At 35.6% G+C, this 20,157-nt stretch overlaps 1 protein-coding gene and 1 long non-coding RNA gene across 2 annotated transcripts in view; one reads left to right on the top strand and one right to left on the bottom strand.

Moving 5' to 3' along the window:
• Positions 1-20,157, top strand: part of Ccdc178 (coiled-coil domain containing 178) — a 373,788-nt gene that overhangs the window by 144,762 nt on the left and 208,869 nt on the right. The window contains exons 14-18 of the mRNA XM_033757579.1: positions 2,768-2,830; positions 4,013-4,174; positions 5,669-5,782; positions 9,593-9,738; positions 11,575-11,734. Of these exons, the coding sequence (XP_033613470.1) occupies positions 2,768-2,830; positions 4,013-4,174; positions 5,669-5,782; positions 9,593-9,738; positions 11,575-11,734 (645 nt within the window). The remainder of the gene's footprint in view (positions 1-2,767; positions 2,831-4,012; positions 4,175-5,668; positions 5,783-9,592; positions 9,739-11,574; positions 11,735-20,157) is intronic.
• Positions 5,979-8,056, bottom strand: LOC104874451. The gene is made up of 3 exons (XR_783730.1): positions 7,995-8,056; positions 6,927-7,037; positions 5,979-6,133 (listed from the first exon to the last, which is right to left on the bottom strand). It is a non-coding gene; the product is annotated as an uncharacterized LOC104874451 (long non-coding RNA).

Below are 20,157 nucleotides of genomic sequence, written 5' to 3' on the forward strand. Positions count from 1 at the left end.
TTCAAAGAGGCATCTTACTTGTTTGGAAAGCCTCATGGCAAGGCTGGCCCTGTCAGGAGGGGTCAAAGGAGAGTCAGAAGGCTCCATATCAGGGATGGCAAACCTTTTAGAGCTTTCCATGATAGCAAAAAGCCTGCTGCCACACACATGCCATAGGTTCGCCACCCCATCTCTATACTAAATATCCCTGTCATTTTGAAGGGTGTTAAGAATCTAGGTGCCACTGAGATGCCAAACCAACACCATACAGTTCCTAGGGTCTCAGTCTGATTGTGGGAATTGGCATCCTGTTTGAGCCAGAGGCCTGGGGAAGGAACATACCAGCTTTGTGTGCCTGGGCAATTTTTGTAGAGTGTCTCACTTTACCATAAGGAAAAGGGGATGGATTTCATGATGAAATGAAAGCAAGGTAATTGCATGCAGTAGGCATGTCGTATAGTTTGGCTGTCACTATTAGTTACACCAAAGGCATTTTGTCGTTGGTGTTTGTATTACTTGGTGGACATAACTGCCCAGATTCCCAAGCAGGAGTCATTTAAATTATGTTGCTGAAGGTTATCCACCTTCCTAGGGAGGGAAGCTATGTCCTACCTGAGGGAAATCTAAAGGTCTTTTCTTCTTCCTGGATCCCTGTGGGTTTGATTGACATTTCCCTACAGTCCCTATGGTAGCTTAGCTTGTCTGTCTGTCCAACCCCTCTTTGTTCCTCTCCTGTGCACAGGAGTTGGCAATAACTGTGCTCCTGGTTTAGCATTCTGCATACCAAACTGCACTACAGGGACAGCTTTCCAGGGACACAACTGGGACAATGGGGTGGGAAGAGAGCTCACTCACACGGAGCACCCTGTGGCCTAAGATCTTTGACCCTCAGAGCTGCGCTCGTTCCCATCTTTGGTGCACTCTAACATATCCTGAAGCTATTAGTAATTCAGAAGCTCACCTAGGAACCGTCCAGCTTCACAAGATTTTGCCAGGGCCCAGGTGGACCAATCCATTTGGTAAGGAGGACAGAATCTCAGGAAAGCCGTGAACCTCTGCCTGGAAACACTGCCACGGCTCTGGCACTGGTGCAGGGGTGAAATGAGCTGCCTAGTCAGAAGGAGGGGTTGTCTTTGGACCACACTCTTGGTCATAGAGACTGGGGGCGTGGCAGAGAGGTTGGGTTTTTCCAGTTCTGTGAGTTGCTGGTTTTCTAGGGAGCACACAGCTTTGTCCATTGCTAATAGGTTGAATTGGTTTTGTGTAGAGACACAGATTTCAAATGTATTGTTCTTTCATCCAAAGAAATAGGGTTTTTTTTAGACTTCTTTCATTTTATTATAATTCCTTATATGCTATCTAAAATTGATTTTACCCTTACAATCACAATTTCTTCTTGTATAACTTTATCTAATTTAAGAAACAAATTCATTTAAACAATAAGTTACTCTTCCATGAGCTAACAATTTTTAAAATTCAATGAATGTATTTTAAGGAAGCATAAACTAACCAATCTATATTTTTAGCTGAAGTGATTGCTGTAAAACACATACTTTGCCCTTCACTATATTTTTAAGAAGAAAAGACATTGCATGGCCCAATAGTTGTTCACATCTTCAGCTCCACTCACCAACTCATCAAGCACACGCGCACACACACACGCACACACACACACACACACACACACTACTTTTAATTAGTTTCCAACACAGGTTAAATGTGAAGCCGTGTATTTTGTAATATAATATATTTTTCTTCAGTCTATTGAGACATTTTAAAATTTCTTTCTTTCTACTAAATATTTAATAAATTGATAAAGCTCTGGTGTGCTAGAAGAGGATACTAATTTCTTTAAAATTATAAAAATGTTACTATTACCTTGGTTTTAGATGTAGCCATACTCTCAGGTAGAACTATGTTATAAAGTTATCATTTCACAAACTGTCCTTATGTTTTTTTGTTTGGAATTCTTTTTATTTAGGAAAGCATAATGTTTAAGATTGCTATACTGAGTAGAGGAAAGGCTAGGAGAGGGATTCTTGCTTCTTTATATTCTCTCTATATACCCTGAGACAGGATCATAAATTCAGTAATTAGAGCCATCTCTGGACCTTCAATTTTCTGCTTTGCAAAGCTGCATGCCTCTTTTGAATCCACAGAGCACCCTAAATCCTGGCCAATTCCTCTCTCACAGAAGGGGGTCTCAAGATGTAATCCAGAACCAGAAGAAACGTTTCTAGCTGCTTCTAAATTCTGTGTTTGTGTGATAACTTCAAGCAAAATTAGCAACAGAGAAAATATTTTGCCAGTTCTTGTTCTTTATTTTTATCTACTTTTACAGCATAATTTTTTAAAGGGATTGCGCTAGTCAACCACATTTAACAAACTTCATACCTGAAATGTACTTTGCTTGTCTTTAAAGTTGAATTTGCTCATTCTGGAAAGTAATGCAAAAGCAATCTCATAGATTTTTTTTTAAAGAAATGACGAATAAACAGATTTACTTTCTGATTATTTGGTGTTTGTTTGTTTGTTTGCATGTGTTCAGGACCACGAGGTATAAACTAAGTAAACCAAACTTCTCTCGTCTATATGCTCGTATCCTATCACTTAATTCTTTTGCCTGAAATAACACAGAAGGTTTTTAAAAATTGAATAATATACTAGCTATAATAACTATTGTACTCTACAAGCATAACAAAATGTATCTTGCACTACCAAATACCATGGTGATATATTTGATACTCTGTGAACAAAACCCTCACTTAAGAATTTTCACACAGTACAGGTGAGAGAAGATTTCCTGAAAAGACTCACTCGAGGTCGTGTGGCTGCTGGCACGATGATTCAGGTAATACTGATTTGGTTTCAAGATTTGATTCTTCCTTGATTTGCATTTTCCTTCACATTTTAAATGTGCTTGTGATGAGGCATTTTGTCCCTGCTTGGTTCGCAAGCCAGCAGTTTTCTCTCCTCAGCTGACAACAGTTGCCCTGTGTGTACAACCAGCAGTGTCTGATCATGCATGAAGAAACTGACCTCCCGTACACATATCTCATTTCGTGGCTTAATGGGAATTTCTGCCAGGCTAGTAAAAGGGCAGTGGAATCTTACTCCTAAGTGTCTAACTCTGTACTCTGCTTTCTGATGATGTCATGTTTTCTTTACTTTTAGTGTCTCTCACTTGAATCTCCTTAGTTAACCCTGAGAGAAAAAAACATGCTAATAATGGTTTGTGCAAAGATTTAGAAATAAAAGCATAGTAAGTAGAAAAACTGACATTAAGTTTTAATTTTTATCCACCACCTGCATATCTTTTGGAAGTGAGGTTGAGTTTTGTGATTCATGGTATGTTTCTAGAATGTTTCCTCTTGAGAAACACAGGCATTTGTAAAGCAATAATGATAATGATGGTGACGGTGAGAAATTAGAAAGAAAACAGTCCAAAAATTGGTATTATGTGAGGTGTTCTATACATTTGGTCCTTTTGAAGCAAAAACAAATGTTATGATTTCTTCTGGTAGGAAGTTTGTCATTCTCAAGCATATAGAAACTAGAAGTTTCACCTTCAGCTCCATATATAAACCAGAGACTTCTCTATATGAAACTTGAACATGATAAATTTCCCATCTCAATTTATCCATATGGCCCAATAATCCCATAATCTTTCATCCACTTTTTTGCCTTAATTTTATTATTAACTTCCTGCTCATTGTTCTTACTATAGCTTTTAGATCGCAGCAGTTACATATGTTCCAAAATGTGTTGTCAATGTGTTCTCTAATTTGTTGTCTTCCAACATTTGCTTAAGAATGTGTGATTTTTATTATCAACCCATTTTTTTCCTCTTGTTTCTTCTCATACTGCTGTATAACCTTTAAATATGCATTTGTGCCCTTTGCTTTTTTATGGTGGATTCCATTGTTTTATTTTTTTAATGACAGGAAAGACGAATGCTTAGCACAGGGTAGGAGCTTAATCATTGGATAGGTAAATAATGCCTGAATTAAGTATTGTAAATCTCTGCTTACAGAAAAGGCTGTATTCCATTCAAGAAGCCCAATTACTTGAGAGGGAGAACATTTTGCAAAAGAAAGCAATATATGCCCTTGCACTGGCAGAAATATTGGAGCCTCTACAGCAACTAGAAGATGATGCTGTAAGAATCAGAGCTCTGCATCAAGAACAGGCTGATGTAAGCATTTATTATTAAAGCAGAAACTCATTTGTAGGAACACTTAGGTCACTAAATAAGATATGTGGATTTCTATTATTATTTGGAATATCATGACTTCACATAGAAAAATCATGGGCAAAGCAACTCTTTCAAGATTATAACATTGATCTACCAAGACACTCTCTTTCCTTACCTACTTGAAGCCCATGCTCTTTACAGTGAACTTAAAAGAAAAGTTTTCAAATAAGTGAGCAGTGATTGACCTTTTGTGATTGCCCACAGTGGTAAATTTAATTTAAAATCTTCACCACTTCTAAATAGAGTGATAAAATTATGTTTACTCAAACATAAAATATAAGGCATCCTGACATTGTCATGGTAAATGCTTGATGCATGTAGAAATTAAGAATGGCTGTGGTGAAAAAGAAAGGAAACTAAATACTTTCAAAACTACAGGTTTCTGACAGTAACTGATATTACTAGACCTTCCCAAAGAAAAAAATTAGTAGAAAAAATATGTACACACCCTCTCATTAGTCTTTTGGAGAAGTGGAAGGCGTGGTAAGAGTTATACATTTCTTGACAGAAGTACACACATAAATTTATTTGGACCACTTTGGCAGCACGAGTTTTTCTTTGCAAATGATAATGTAGCTTCGCACTCTTGATCATTAATAACTGTTTAAATGTCTTTATTTTAGAAAGATTGTATTGCTTTTATAAATGTTGATTTGGATCTTCAAAACCACCTCAAAAATAGATAAAAGGAAGTCTACTTGCATGATAAATTAGAAAAGACTTGAGCCTAACCAGGTCACAAAGTATAGATATAATAACTTCTGAGTGCTTCTCCACTTAAGCCTTCTAAATGCTGTCCTCATGGTCAGCTAACAAATATATAAGCAGTAGTATCATGCAGCAGGATAAATGATTGTAATAATGGTTCCTCCTTACATCAATGATGGAAATTTATTATTTACTTCAAAATCATCATGGAAGTTTCTGAATATAATAATTAATCTAGAAAAGATTAATGACTTCTGTTTCCCCTTATTTTATAATAGCCATGATTTTATACTTTCTTGCAGTTTAGTAATCATTTTTTAGTTTATCACCCTATAATAGTTAATAAATTATAAGAACTAGTAACTTAAACTCTGGGAAAAAATAAACTTCTACACAATTTGTGTTAATGATTGCTGGCAATTTATAGCTTTAAGTTTGGTTGAAGTATTTTAGATATCTTAATGAAAATGTTTAATTTCTTTGTAAATTTGAGGGTTTACTTGTTCCTCAACTTAAAGTGATTTTATTTTGCTTTTCTCAAGTAATGCAAATACAACACTGGGAGTTTAGATATTGTGAAATGTTTCTGTTAGTCGTGTGTAACTGGTTCTTTCCCTTTATTTACCAAAATAAACATCATTATTAAAATAGTCACTTATAGTTTGGTCTTATCTGGCAAAATTGAAGTATAAATGTTGCATAACTTAATATCTGAATGTCTTCCAGACACTCAGTGATGTACTTGAGAAAGAAAAATATGTTAAAAGAAAGGTGGAAAAAACAAAGCATAAGTTGCAAAGAAAGGGAAGGAAAAGTCGTGGTTTGCTAATAAAAACTGAGGTAAGAAATTTATTTTCAAAAAGAAATTTTGCATTTACAATTTCTTCATGTCACTGAAAACCAGTCAGACAAGTTTAATTTTAAGTGATGTCTCGCGTTTCTAATTGTTTGGGCTAAATGGTTTCTGCACACAAGAGTCCTTGTGCACATGCAGCCACTGCATCTTTTCCCCTGGCTCACTGTCAGAGTCTTGCCCCTAATCGGGATAAAGTGCAAAGCAAAATTCATGTTGGATTTGGGTAGACGTCTGCTGCTTTCTGTACTTGTCATGCTGGCTCCTGTTGCTTGGTGCGGTCCTTGGGAGGTGATTAGGCCATGAGGGCTTGACTGTCATGAGTGGTACTGATGTCCCTGTAAAAGAGACCCCAAGGGGTTCGCATGAGGATACAAGGAGGTAACATCCTTGCAGTAGAGGAAGAGCCCTCCCCAGATATCGAATCTGTTGCTGCCTTGATATCGCACGTTCCAGCCTCTAGAACTGTATGAAGTGAATGGATGGGACGTATAAAGTACCCATCCTGTTCTGTTATAGCAGCCTAAATGGCCTAAGAGAGGAAGGAAGGACGGAAGGAGAGAGGAATGGAAAGAGGAAAGAAGGAAAATGAGAAGAAAGGAAAGGAGAAAATGAAGTAGCATTTAAACTTAATGGAAGTAACGTGATGATCCTTTTTAATTGATGGTTGGAATCTTTTTTTATGGAATCTTTGCCATAAATATTGTTTAACTCGGTATCTACCAAAGATTACATTTGACACAAATATGCTTATAATCCAGCAAACATTTTCAGATAACTGCTTTGAATCAGTAATGTAAAATGTCTAATTTAAAATTAAAATTATATCATGGTTTAATTATATATGTTAATATTCAAAAAGAGGAAAAAATAATTTAAAAAGTACACAATTCTTTACATTTTAAGCCAATTTCTAGTACGATTGGTTCTCAGGAAACATCTTCCGTTAAATTTTAAATTACTTGATGCCCTATTGGAGCTGCACCTCACACAAAATATACCTTGCTAAGAAGCACAGCTCAAGGACCAAACTATACTTTTGAAAGATTTTTATTTCCATTTCATGAAGTACACTGTGGCCTGAATTGCACTGGTGCCCCATCAGCCCCAAGCCAAACTTGTCCTCCATACCTCTTCTCCCTTCCCCTCAGGCACAAAACAGTTGTCATCAGCTTCTGAAGGTCACCCTTGTTCTTTGGCTCACGTCTAGCTATCTCTTCCCGAAGCTGTGTAGCTGGAATACTGTAACAGATCAGGCCGACAAAGGCAAAACTCGCTTTTGCCAGTAAAGATGGGGGTGGAACCCAAAGTTAATAGGCAGAGTCAACATTCTTAGTAGCCCACAGATGGAACAGGCAAGGAAAGAGACGCATTGACACATGTGAACGTGGGAACACAACCATGAGGGCAGTGCGGCAATGGACGAGAATCACAGGGTGGGGTAGGGAAGACTGGGGCACAGGAGGTCATGGGCAGAGCTGTTGGAGAAAGGGAGGTTGAAGACTTGTCTTGCCGTGAGAGTGTTCAAAACAGAAATAATACGCATGAAAAACTTAAAGGAGTACGGGCACTGAAGTGCTGAATGGTCTCCATAATTATCATCAGCATTATTATTATTATAATTTTAACTTCATTTTTCACATTCACATTTAATGGTTTAGAAACAAATGCTACATTTGCAAAGCAGAGAGCATGGGAGAATGCTACACCTTGGGGAACTGCAGGTGTTTCAGTATGGACACATCGAGAGTAATGCGCCCTGCTCCTGAACTCTATCTGAAGGAAACTCAACCTGTTGCAGTGTTAGCCAACATTGATCAGCATTTGTTAAGTACTAATTGTGCCTATTTATATACAAACAGTGCTATGGACACCATTTATGTCTTTTCAAAACTTAAGTTTTGAGACAAATAATTCTATTTTTCACTCTAAGACTTGCATTCACGAGTCAAGCTAACCAGCCTTACTGAATTTTTATTAGGTTTAACCTCAATTTAAAATTTAGATGTAGAATCAGAACTTATTCTATTAAGATGACATAAACATGTATTTATTAAATCAAACATTTAATATAATTTAATATAATCTGCGACATTTTAGAGTCTGAATATAATTTTATTGTCCAATATTTTAAATAAGTTTTTGGACAATACAGTCATAAATAACATTAAATGGTAAAATATTAACTATATTTCCTACTTAGAGAAACTTCCAGGCCTAACTGTTGGTGGAAAGCCTGATACCAAAGTCTTCCTCCAGAAGGGAAAGAATCATCCCACAGAACAGTCAGCTCACAGAGGCACTGCTTTTATGGCTCTGCTCTGACTACTCTCTGGTGGTGGCTTCAGCCCTTGGCAAAGAAGTCCAAATAGCTATGCCAGTTTCCAAGCGTTTGCCACTCAGGATGTGTAGGCTCGTGTTGTTGACGACATGTGTCATCACCCGTTTCCTCTCTCCACACCCAGCCTACTGTGGGAACAGTTGTGATACTTTTGGTGCCATGAAAGCAGACATGCTGTCCATCCACTCCAGCGTGCTGCTCGTGCTGTCTATTAAAGGTGCACAAATGCATTTTTTCGATTTTCACTAATGGCTCACTGCCTCCTTCATCCCTTTCATTGTAGGATCTACTGGTGCGTCCACCCTTGCTAAAATGGCTGTCGCGTGCAAGCTGTTAACGGACGTAACTGTTCTGAGGTCTTTGTAGTTTTCCGTGATAATTCTTATTTCAGATTTAAGAGCGAATCCTGGAATGGGACCTAAAAGTCAAGTTCTGCGGTGATAATATGTGGTACACAGAGTTGCCCACATCTTGACTCTGAATGCTTTAATCTGTGTGTGTGCTCTCTGCCCAGTCTCTTTACAGTGACCCACCCTACAAGCGATAACGCAACACCCCACGGGGACAATTACAGAATTAGATCTAGCAATCTTTCCCTTACAGTTTAGCATAAGAGAAAAAAACACCTCTCATTTATTACTGGAAAAATTCCAGGTCTTCCAGGGGAAAAGAACAAGATGAAAATAACAATTAAAATATAGTGCTCAGTGTATTCCTGTCTTAGACAGACAGCACATTTTTAGAGAATAAATAACAAAAGATTAGGCATTCTTATGGAAATCTGTGTGTAGAGAAAGATTAGGAAACATAAAGAGGATCAAAGAGAGTAATTGCGATTTGTTCGGCCAGTTGGGAAAATTACAGTAATAAGAAGCAAACATAGATCTGGTTAAAATATTCAAGAAGTCCTTAGATCAGCCAGCCAGCCAGCCAGCCAGTCAGCCAGTCAGTATCAACATCATGAGTAAGGAAGGGATCACACAAATGGTTGCAAAATCACAGTGTCAACTTGAATTTACACAGATCCATTGTGAGAAATTGTGCTCATCATAAATACCACATTCTTTTGTTGGAAAGATTGTCTCGGTCACCTGCCAACATACGTGGTACATATTTGGAAACCAGTGGCCACGTTTGCATCTTGAAACAATGTATTTGGAAGGTGTGCATGTCCTCACACGTGTATGGGGGTGTGTGTGAGTGCGTGCATGTGTGGTGTGTGTGTGTATGTGTGTGTGTGTGTGTAGAAGGGATAAGTTTATGTAGACTAGAGTGGAAGACAGAAGACAAAATAGTTTCACCCATCTTTTAGACAACATAAACCTAAGTTATTCATATTAATAAGAGGTTACCATCTGCCTTTAATCAATCATACAGTCGATATAATTGTGTCACTAAAATGCAAAGATTTGAAAATCCAAGTGTTTATAATAAAACATCCCTGAATATTTTTTAGAGTAAACGCTCAATAATTTTTGAAGAATTGGAGTCTACTAAAATTAAAACAGTAACTTATAATGCAAAAATAAATGAAATGAATCAGCAATTAGAAGGAAAGGAAGAGGAAAAGGTAGCTTTTGATCAGAAACTTGAAAATTTGACGTAAGTACTTGTTTTATGAAAATATTAATTATATGTAAAATATTATTGGTAAAGAAAATGAAATCAAATTTCCACATTTAAAAATTTCATTCTTAAAATGATCCATATTTTCCATCAGAATTGTATGTGGGCTGGGTATGGTGGGGCACTCCTGTAATCCCAGCACTTGGGAGGCTGAGGCAGAAGGATCACTGTGAGTTCGAGACCAGCCTGGGCTACACAGTGAGTTCCAGATCAGTCTCAACTACATAGTGAGACCCTGTCTCAAAAAACAAAACAAAACAAACAAACAAACAAAACAAAACAAAAAAAGCAACAACAACAAAAAACAAAACAAAGAAATGTATATGGAATGTACATGTATAAATCAGTTTTTGCTTCTACAAGCCTAATTACATATACAGTTCTACTTTTCATAGCTGCCCTGTGTTTATTCTTTTAGTAATAACTGGGAAATGTGCTATGGTTTAAGTAGAGATTGGCTTCCCTAAAGCCTCTTGGGCTCAGAGGTGGGACCTTTGAAAGTTCATTGGGTCCCAAGGGTGCTATGTACAGATGCCCATATGCGTTAAATGTAAACAAGAAGTGGATTACAGAATCCTGAAACAGAGCCGGGTGCAGCAGAAAACACTAGAATCTCAACAGTGGAGAGGCTGGGGACGGATTATCCTGGTGACTGCCAGGTCAGCCTGTACTTCACAGTGAGCTCAAGGCCGCCCTCAACTGCATAGCAAGACATCTCAAAAAATAAAATAAAGAGCCAGGGGTTTAGCTCAGAGGTTCAGGCACCTGCCTCACAAGCGCAAGGACTGGAGTTCGATCCCCAGTACCTAAATAAATAAAATGAAGAAAGTCTGGTAATAACAACCATGATGAAGAGATTGAAGTACCTGAGTACTCACTGTTGAACTGCTGCATCAAAGACAGACTGGATTTGGATTCTGGTTCTGTCATTTACTATCTCCTTGAGGTTACACTAACTATGCTACAATTACTAAAATTATTACTTCATAGATTTTGGATATTATAAAAACACTTTAACATTTTAGCCCTTCCAAAAAGTGAGTCTTGCTGCCTTTATAGCTAACCATGTAAGTGATTTAATTTTCTCCTATTAGTAGAGATACCAACTAAGGTGGGCAGCATCAAGGCTGTGCTGAACTTTTACAGCTATGCTATTTCTACATCGTGCATTGTTCCTTAAATTGCAATTATTTCCTTAGCACATTTGTTGCCTGTATTGTCTTAACCATCTTCTGACGTTTTTTCTACTAGTATTGTTCCTATGTAATTATTTGTCTTTTTATTGAGTTTATTGGTGCATTTTAGGTATGCAGTACAGTTACATTCATCATTAGGATCTCGTACCTTTACATGACAGATCTTGGTTCTCCTTTTTTCCCCATACCCCTGACCTCTCTTCACCCCCCCATTTACAAAGATTTTTGTTTCCATTTTTTCCTTTTCTCATATTTTTTTCTTTTCCCTTCTTTCCTTTCCCCTACCCTTTCCACTTCCCCTACACCTTTAGCCCTTTTCTTCCTATTTCACATGGTCAGTTATACAATTTGGATCTTATTTACACTTTTAGTTTTTCTGTTGAGTTCACTATAAATGTTATTTTACCTCCATAGACAGATGTAATTAATTCTAAATAAGAAAAAACACACACATACACATATGCAAAGAGAACATAGGCCTTTGGAAGGAAGTAGAATTATTTCTAAGGTCTTTCAGTTCTAAGATTTTTCAATACTGTTGTTTTAAAACTATCATGAGCATATTTCAGAAAATAAAATGAATTCATTAGTGTCACCCAAAATTCTTTCTTCATAGAGATGTATTTATAACTATGAGATATAAAAAAGAACATGCACAAGCTGTGTTTGATCATCTCGTGGAAGAGAAAAGAGCCTGTGAAGAGAGAATCTTTCAAGAAGATCAGGAATTTCGAACACTTCTTGCTAAGAGGCGAAAAGCCCTGGCAGATATCAAAGTAAGTATCCTTTTTGACTGTTTTAGTAGGAGACAAATACGATGATAGTCAAATTAGCATCATGTTGGAGGCACTCATTTTTAATGTTGAAATAGCAAGAATGTATATAGCTTTTTGAAATATTTGAGGATTTGTTAGCATAATATATAGTACTTTGATTTTATTCTAAGTAATTATAATATATTCATTAAGCATATTGTACTTTGCAAAGCATTTTATGAAGACTCTCATTTTACTACTGTGTACACTGTATTTATTCTAGTACTATTTTTATGTTTTTAATGGAAATTTGAGGATGGCTCTGTTTTGCTTCTGAGTAAATATACATTGGATGTTTGTCATCCATCCTTGCGAGAAACCAGAGTATTTCATAGTCTTTTGTTTTATTAAAAATTTGCATAATATTTTAATGATATTGTGTATTTACTTTTTAAAACAGGGAAATCATGTGATAAATTATATCTTTTACATCTGAATTTTTAGTAATCAAATTTCATTAAGGTCTATATAAAATGTTTTATATAGAATACAAATGACATACATTTAGTTCAAAGGTTCTGATCCAATTTTACATTTTGCAATGGTTTGTCACATTTAATTGTAATGAAGGACTACTACAGTTTCTTTTTAACATTTTAGAAATATTATTTTAGAAATATATTTTGGGAATTTTTCCTTAAAAATGAAGAATTCTCCTTTAATTTATTTAAATTATTTTCTACAAAAATTGTTACCATATATGGATTATAATCAGCTATTTTAATTCTGATGTTTGTACATGAAACTAATGCATATTCAATTATAGCACATATGCATTTCTAATCTTTTTACAAATTCAAAAGCACTGTTAGTAAATTTTAACAATTATTCGAAACAAATGTATATTAAATAAACAAGGATGTGGGAAAATGAAAGTACCATATATAGTGCTATTGCGATAGTAAATTCTATAATAAAGTCATTGATAAAGGAACAATATTAATACTGATGCTATTACTATTCTCGTAATTAAAACTATTAATTTTTATTAGTAGTGGTGCTGAGTCGCATTTTTCTCTTTTAAATGTGGTTATTACATACAAAAAAAATTTGGCTAAAAATATGAAAATAATTGGTGCCATCTAGTGGCAACGAACGATGCGTTTTGAGGAGGGACTCCGGGAGCCAGAAGCTCTCAGGAATGTGAGGTGTGGACGGATTGGGGAAATTTTGTCTGAAAAGCACCGCTCACACAAGAAGACATAAGTTATTTACTGGCATGAGTGTCAGTCTTCACCTCATGTTTTTTCGCAGCAGTAGAATTAGTGATTTAAATTCATCCACGTTTTCCAATAGTACTGGTGCCGAGAACACAGTGGGATCTCAATAATCATTTACTGACTGGCATTTTAGCGCTTTAGTTGAACAATAATTAGTGAAACGGCAAAATATGGTCAGCAGGAGATAGATAAAAAGAAAATCTCGGGTAACCAGCTTCTAGATAATTAAAATTACCATTTCTTTTTGTGGAAACGCTAGCCCTTGCCTTCGTGTTTCCAAGTGTATCTACCCACAGCCCCGTCGAAGCATCACATGGTCTCGTGGTTTAGTTCTGAGCGCTGTACGAACTGGCTTTGTTCACTCATTTGCTCTTCCTTATTGTCTGCTGGTTCCTGGTAAAATAACGACTTCGCTATGAGGGCAAGGAATTAACTGTCACATTCTTTTCTCTATGCCAAAAGCTCAGAACTATGTCTGCACAGGTGAAGCACGCAATAAATAACTTCTTGGGTGAATGGATGAATGGGTGCTAATTTTGATAACTTCTGTGCGCCTTTGCATGATAACAGAGTCAGGAGCATTTGAAGATACTTTCCCTACTGATCCAGACTATAGTGAATGTTCAGGCTCAGTACAGAATCTGAATTTCTTTCTTACTTACTCTTTCTCTTTCTATTATAATATGTGAGAAATTTGCCTTCCTGCCCTCTAGTGAAATAGTTAACCTGCCTCTTGCTTTCTAGCAATTAAAAATACTATGAAACGTGTATCTCAATAATGCTTGTCAAATAACCTAAAATTTACATGAAGTTATCCCTTACTGGTTTATCGGCTAGATTTTTGTTATGCATTCACCTAATGTTACCAAAACATGTTAGGTTTAGTGACCATTAGACTTATGATTAATGTGTTATTTGTGTATGATTATTATCAGTAACTGGTGTTAATAGAAAGAAAATATGGTTCTTTTACAGTAAATAGTCTCTACCCTGTTTAGAAATTGATGTGTTAAATTTGCAAATTTGTATATAATGTAAAACATTCCTGGAAAGAAAAAAGTCTTACAAAGGTATCATTATAAATGTGGTGTAATAAATGTTAATCTGGATTGTCCCCTCTGGCCAAAAGAATTGCTCACAATTATGGATAATCTATAAAGATTGTTTACTAAAAGACTATAAAAGCCACTATAGAATTAATAGAGGAAGTAAGAAAATACCACGATTATAAATACAAAGAACTAATGATATAATTTAAAAATATGCATTAACTTCAGATATAATTTGCTATGATTCTGGAGTTAAATTCAATCTCTCTTTAGCCAACAATTTACTATCATGTACATTTCCATGGGAGATTTTTGGGTCATGGCATTTTTACTTATTTACTGTACATTTAGTAATTTACTGTAAACTGTAGATGCAACAGCTTAAGATTAAAGTTTCAGTACAGCACATTCATCATGATTCCCTTGCTTTTGTAAAGATCCACGCAAAACTAGAGTGTACAGTGTTTCAGTCCGTTTTGGGTTGTATCAAAAGGCTTACTGTCTTTCTATGTCAACACCTCTCTTTGCATTTTGTTTAGTGTGTGTACAGTTTTTTGTAGAGAAACTCTTCTCTATAATTAAGGTTATCTGCAGGGAGCATGAGGAACGATTCTGGAATAACAATTTGCACATCAAATTCTAGCAGAGACAACTTCCCAATATATTCTAGAGTTTACTAGTTTTTATTTTGCTTTTCATTCCCTTCTCTCAGGGAATATCTCTTATCCTGACTGTAACCACATTTGACTATTAAACCATTGTTTGACCCTTTCACATAGGAAATTCTTAGTTTAATACAAGGTGAATGACTCACTTACTCGTTGGATAACCAGGTCTCGAAATAGTAAAATATCAGGAACACATTTAATCCCTAAGATAAATTTTAAAATTATTACCTATTGGCCTCTGAACCTTTCTATATTTCTATACATTACTATGCTCAAGGCACTCAGTGTTGGGTTCCCAAACTAACCTCAATTTAAAAAGTACATTGGCAGAAAGTTAAAAAATTTGAAGACAGACGTGAATGTACTGACAATACTCAAATAACAAGCGATCAGTACTGGCCCTGTGCACTGTCCTGAAACAGGGGTTATTATGAGAGAAAGAAGCACTACATATCCCATGGTCTCAATAATAGGAAATGAATATGTAATAAACTTGGGAGCAGAGGAACTGAACAATGAATTTTCTAAGCATGAATAATTTTCCTTCATGATAACCTTCATACCATCAAAACTATTTCACTGTATCATGAAAATCTGAAAAATTAAGAATGCAGTTTACATAATTAATATTTCTTTAAAAGTGCTTCTGATATGATTATGGATCAATTAATCACATGTAATAATATGAGTTAGACACACCATACTGCTTTTTCACAGTATCTTGTTGAAATCTATAGCTTTTTGAGAAATGAATATTTTTATTTTAGGAAAAGTAGAAAGATTGCAAATTTTGTATTAGGAAATGCCTCATGTTTTGTCACAAACCCAGTGCTACAATGACCATAAGTACTAAAAAATCAGGACAAAATAACACCAATATAGAGAGGAGGGACACACCAATCGAATGGATGTTTCTTAAATATAAATTTAATAGATTTTGAATCTATTCCTTTTTTTTTTTTTTTTGGCTTTTTTTGAGACAGGGTCTCACTCTGTAGACTGACCTGGAACTCACTATGTAGCCCAGGCTGGTCTTGCACTCACAGAGATCCTCCTGCCTCAGCTTCTTGAGTGCTGGGATTTCCACACCCGGCTTGAATCTATTCTTTAAGTGAGAGATTTCTCTTCTTTTTGCATCTCTCTCATACTTTGTCACTCCTTTCTGCTCTCATCCAGAATTACTGCTAATAAAATATTAAGGCACTGTCTGTATAAAATTTCAAAAGATGCTTTATTTGTTGTAACCAACCACCATCCCAAACTTTTATTTTTTAACAATCTACAAGAAATCAATTGCAATATTTTGACTATGATCCACTTCAGTTTTTCTATATATAAGTATTTCTTCTTTGAAAACAACTTAAATTCTATGATTTCTTCAGACCACCTTCATTTACCACTTTTGCAGTGCCTTCCTGCGCTGCAGAGTAACATAAAAAATACATGACTTTTTCTCTTTGGGTCAATAAATTAATTATATCTTGAGTTTCCAAATATCAAGCTTCAGTCTTAAATATGCCTTAAATGGTTATGGCTTATTAACATTTTAATACTTTATTGGATTCAATTTGTAATCCTTTAATTTGGAATGTCTATTATCTGTTATTATTCTACTTTGTACCTCATTAAAGATATTGGTATCAGAGATTTACCTCAGATTTTATAATTAAATAGAAAGTCTCCCTTCTGTGTTAAATAGCATTGGATATTTTTGTTACTTAAAGGTGTGAAACATTTTTCCACGACATTATAAAGGTTTGTTCAAGGTCAGAGATTTTACTCACTTTACAAGCTAACAAATTAGCAGGCCACAAGTAGTAGGTCTAAAAAATGCAGATCAAAGACAGGACACTCCTGGCTGAGAGACAAAGGTCTGTATTACTCACTGCACCAGGCAGCCTGAGCTTCCTGTTCCTAAAGTCTCCCCTAGGCTTCAAATTCCATGGCAGTGATATGAAAGAGGTTGGTGAGGGTGTTACATATGTAGATTTTTATCATCACAGCTCATGAACTCTGAATGTAGGAATCCCTGATTTTTTTTTCAGCTTTAATTGAGTGTATTGGTACATTTTAGGGATACAGTACAGTGACATTCATTGTTGGGATCCCTGATTTTAAAAGGAGGCTTCTAGCAAATTTCCTTGACCTTTACCTGAGAGGACGTATTTGCCATTAAACCATCTTTGAGAAGTCGCTAGATAAAGGCCATCTCAAGAAGTGGATAACTATCATGATGAACCACCTGACATAGATGAGCCTGTCTGCATTCCGGAGGAAAACTTCTTAATATTATATTGAATTTCTTCTTTCTTGATTTTTTCAGGATTAGTGCTTTCCAATTGTCTTGACTCAGAATTGGAAGGGTATGTTTTCCTAGAAAAGATCATTTGAAAAAGATGAAAATGTATTACTAAAAACTTTTATAAAATATTATGTAAATAAATATGATGTTTTTCTTCTATCTTACTTTAGAAAACATCTTGTTCCTCCCTTCCCACTTTCACTTAATTAGCCTTCCTTGTGGATATTTTGCCTTTTGTTTGAGTTCCCACACAACCAAAATTCTGATATATTTATAAAATTATTTTTGTTTTCTAATCAGTTAATTACAAGTCCTATTGATTATGCTATTTAATTGATTCTTTCTTGCTTGCTTGCTTTTCTTTCTTTCTTTCAACTCTTGAGTTTTCGTTTTGGCTCATTCATGCTTTTACTTGCACATTGATTCAGTTACAATTTGAAGAATTTAACTGCCTTGAGGGTTTTTTGAGAGGGGAAGAAAGGCAGTTACATACTAAAATTAACTGTTGTTTGAAAGCTTTTAAAAAAAATTAATGTTATTGGTACATTTAAGGTATGCAATATAATGACATTCATCATTGGAAATTTGCAGCTTTAGCATAATCCATCTCCATCAGGATAGAGGGTGGTGGATGTTACATAAATTTATATTAAATACTCTTTGTTTAATTTCCATGGGGTCATCAAATATGATCAGTACAACTTTTGTTCCACACATAACTATGCAGAAAATAAATTAATGAAATCATTAGTACAATCCATAATTATTATATCTATATCATAAAATGTTTTATATTTAAGTCTGCTTGATCTATCAAGTGGTGTATTGTACATCCTACTTAAATTTTTTATCTGGATTTTGCTTTAAATATTTTTATGTTATGTTATTCAGTACATTTAGGCACATTATTGTTAAATTATCATTTGGCTTGTAATTTCCTAATAAAATGACAATATTCTTTAAAATTAACATTATTAATGCCCACTTTCCTCAATGTTATATACTAATTTTACATTCTATTATTAATATGTCTGGCTTATTTTTTAGATATGTCTTCTATATACTTTATATAATAATATTCATTATGATTTGGCCTTTCTGACTCAATCTTCTTTAGTAATTCAACTCATTTATATGATAGTTTTATCAATCTTACTCTATTATTTAATGCCTTCTGTGTTGAAACTACCTTTTTGCTTTTACTACTTTTTAGCATACTGAATATTCAGGTTTAATTTTATTGCTATTAATAGTAGAAAATAGTGACGTTCTACTTGTAATGATATTATTTCCAGTGAGCAAATGAAATCTTAAATCCATTTTCTACTAATTATTGAAGTGATAAATCAAAAAAATTTTACTTCATTAACAATAGGGTCAAATTTGTCGCTTTTATTTTTCCTGTTTTACCTCTTTGCCTCCTTGCCAGTCTGAGTTCTGCTAAGAATTATCACTTTCCCATCATTGACATGCTGCTGGCACAAGTGACAGCCAGAGGCTTGCCCCGATACCATCAGTAAATACATGCAGATCCCAGGGAGAAGCTGGTGTGGACCAGAGTAGCATGGCTACAGGCACTTCCAGCCAGGGCCCCAACTGGGGCCCACAAGCCCCAGCCAAACACCCACCTAGAAAAGAGAGGCACAGGTGCACAAGGTGCTCAGCCCCCAGCTACCAGACAACATAACAGGGCAGGCCCTAGCTAGAGGTACACCTAGGTATACTATCCAAAGTATGCACACGCCCCAGTGAGAATGCTGCCTGGAAAACAGGGCAACACAGGGATCCAGAAGTCCCCCACTCTGAACCCAGGAATTGGAGCAGCAGTGACATCATAGAAAAGGCCACTCCATGCCTTGCTAAGAATTAAAGACCAAGGGGATAGCAAAAAGATGCTTCAAGAAAGGCACAGCAGGCTGCATCTGTTGAAGACGTGTAAAGAAGTCTCAAAAAAAAAAAAAAAAGGGTCTCAAAACAAGACTTCCAGATCACCTAAGGCAACCCCAAAGGGAAACAATATGGAACAATCTGGAAAAAATGAAATCAGAAATAATTTCTCAGATAACAACAGAGATTGTGCCTACAGTGCAAGATATGATTAATAAATCTAGAAAAGACACAGGTAAAAAAATAGAGGAGCTGAGGAACATGATAAAATCCCAATGTAGGAAACAAACGAAATCCATGAAACATATCAAACAGATATCCAGAAGATTAAAAACTCCAATGAAAGTTTACTCAGCAGAATGAGCCAATGTGAAGACCGAATTTCAGATATAGAAGACAGGACTACAATTAGTGACTAGGAAAAGAAAAATTACTTAAAAATAGTAAGGGGATTTAACTCAGTGTTTGCACCACTAACCTCACAAGTGCAACATCCTGAGTTCAATCCCTGGTACCAAACAAAAAAATAGTAATGGACTACAATAAATTAATCCAGCTGCTGCTAGACAATGCAAAGGAGAATTACATAAGACTGATTGGAGTTAATGAAGAAATGGGAGAGAGTGCAAACAACATTAAAAAAATGTTCACACAGTAATGGCAGAAAACTTCCCAAGCAGGGGAAAAGAACTTGATATACAGATTAGTGAGACATATAAGACTCCGAGTAGCCATAATAATAATAAAAAAATCTACACCTAGGAATATAATAGTTAAGATTCCAGAAACCCAACAGAAGAACATAATTCTACAAGCAGTTAGAAAAAAGAAACAAATCATTCACAAAGGAAAGCCCATCAGAATCACAGTAGAATTCTCAACACAAACCCTCAAGGCAAGAAGAGCTTGGAGTGATGTATATCATGGCCTAAAGGAAAACAACCTCCAACCCAGATTGATGTCTTTCAAAACTGATGAAGAAATAAAACACTTTTACAATAAAGAGTACCTAGGAAACTTCATGGATACCAAAACAACACTCAAAAAAAAAAAAATTAAGCAATACCATAGGAAAAGACATTGAGGATTACAACCCCAGGAAGCCCAGGAGAATGAATCCATCAGGCACAAGAAATTAAATGCAAAGGGGGAGAATCCAACAACAACAAAAAACTCATGACAAAGATAAGCCAATACATATCAGTTATAATCATCAAGGTTAAGGACCTCAATCCGCTAATCAAAAGAAATTGATTGG

This window comes from Fukomys damarensis, unplaced genomic scaffold, assembly GCF_012274545.1.
Source record: "Fukomys damarensis isolate Sample0158 unplaced genomic scaffold, DMR_v1.0_HiC HiC_scaffold_30, whole genome shotgun sequence".
Taxonomy (NCBI): domain Eukaryota; kingdom Metazoa; phylum Chordata; class Mammalia; order Rodentia; family Bathyergidae; genus Fukomys; species Fukomys damarensis.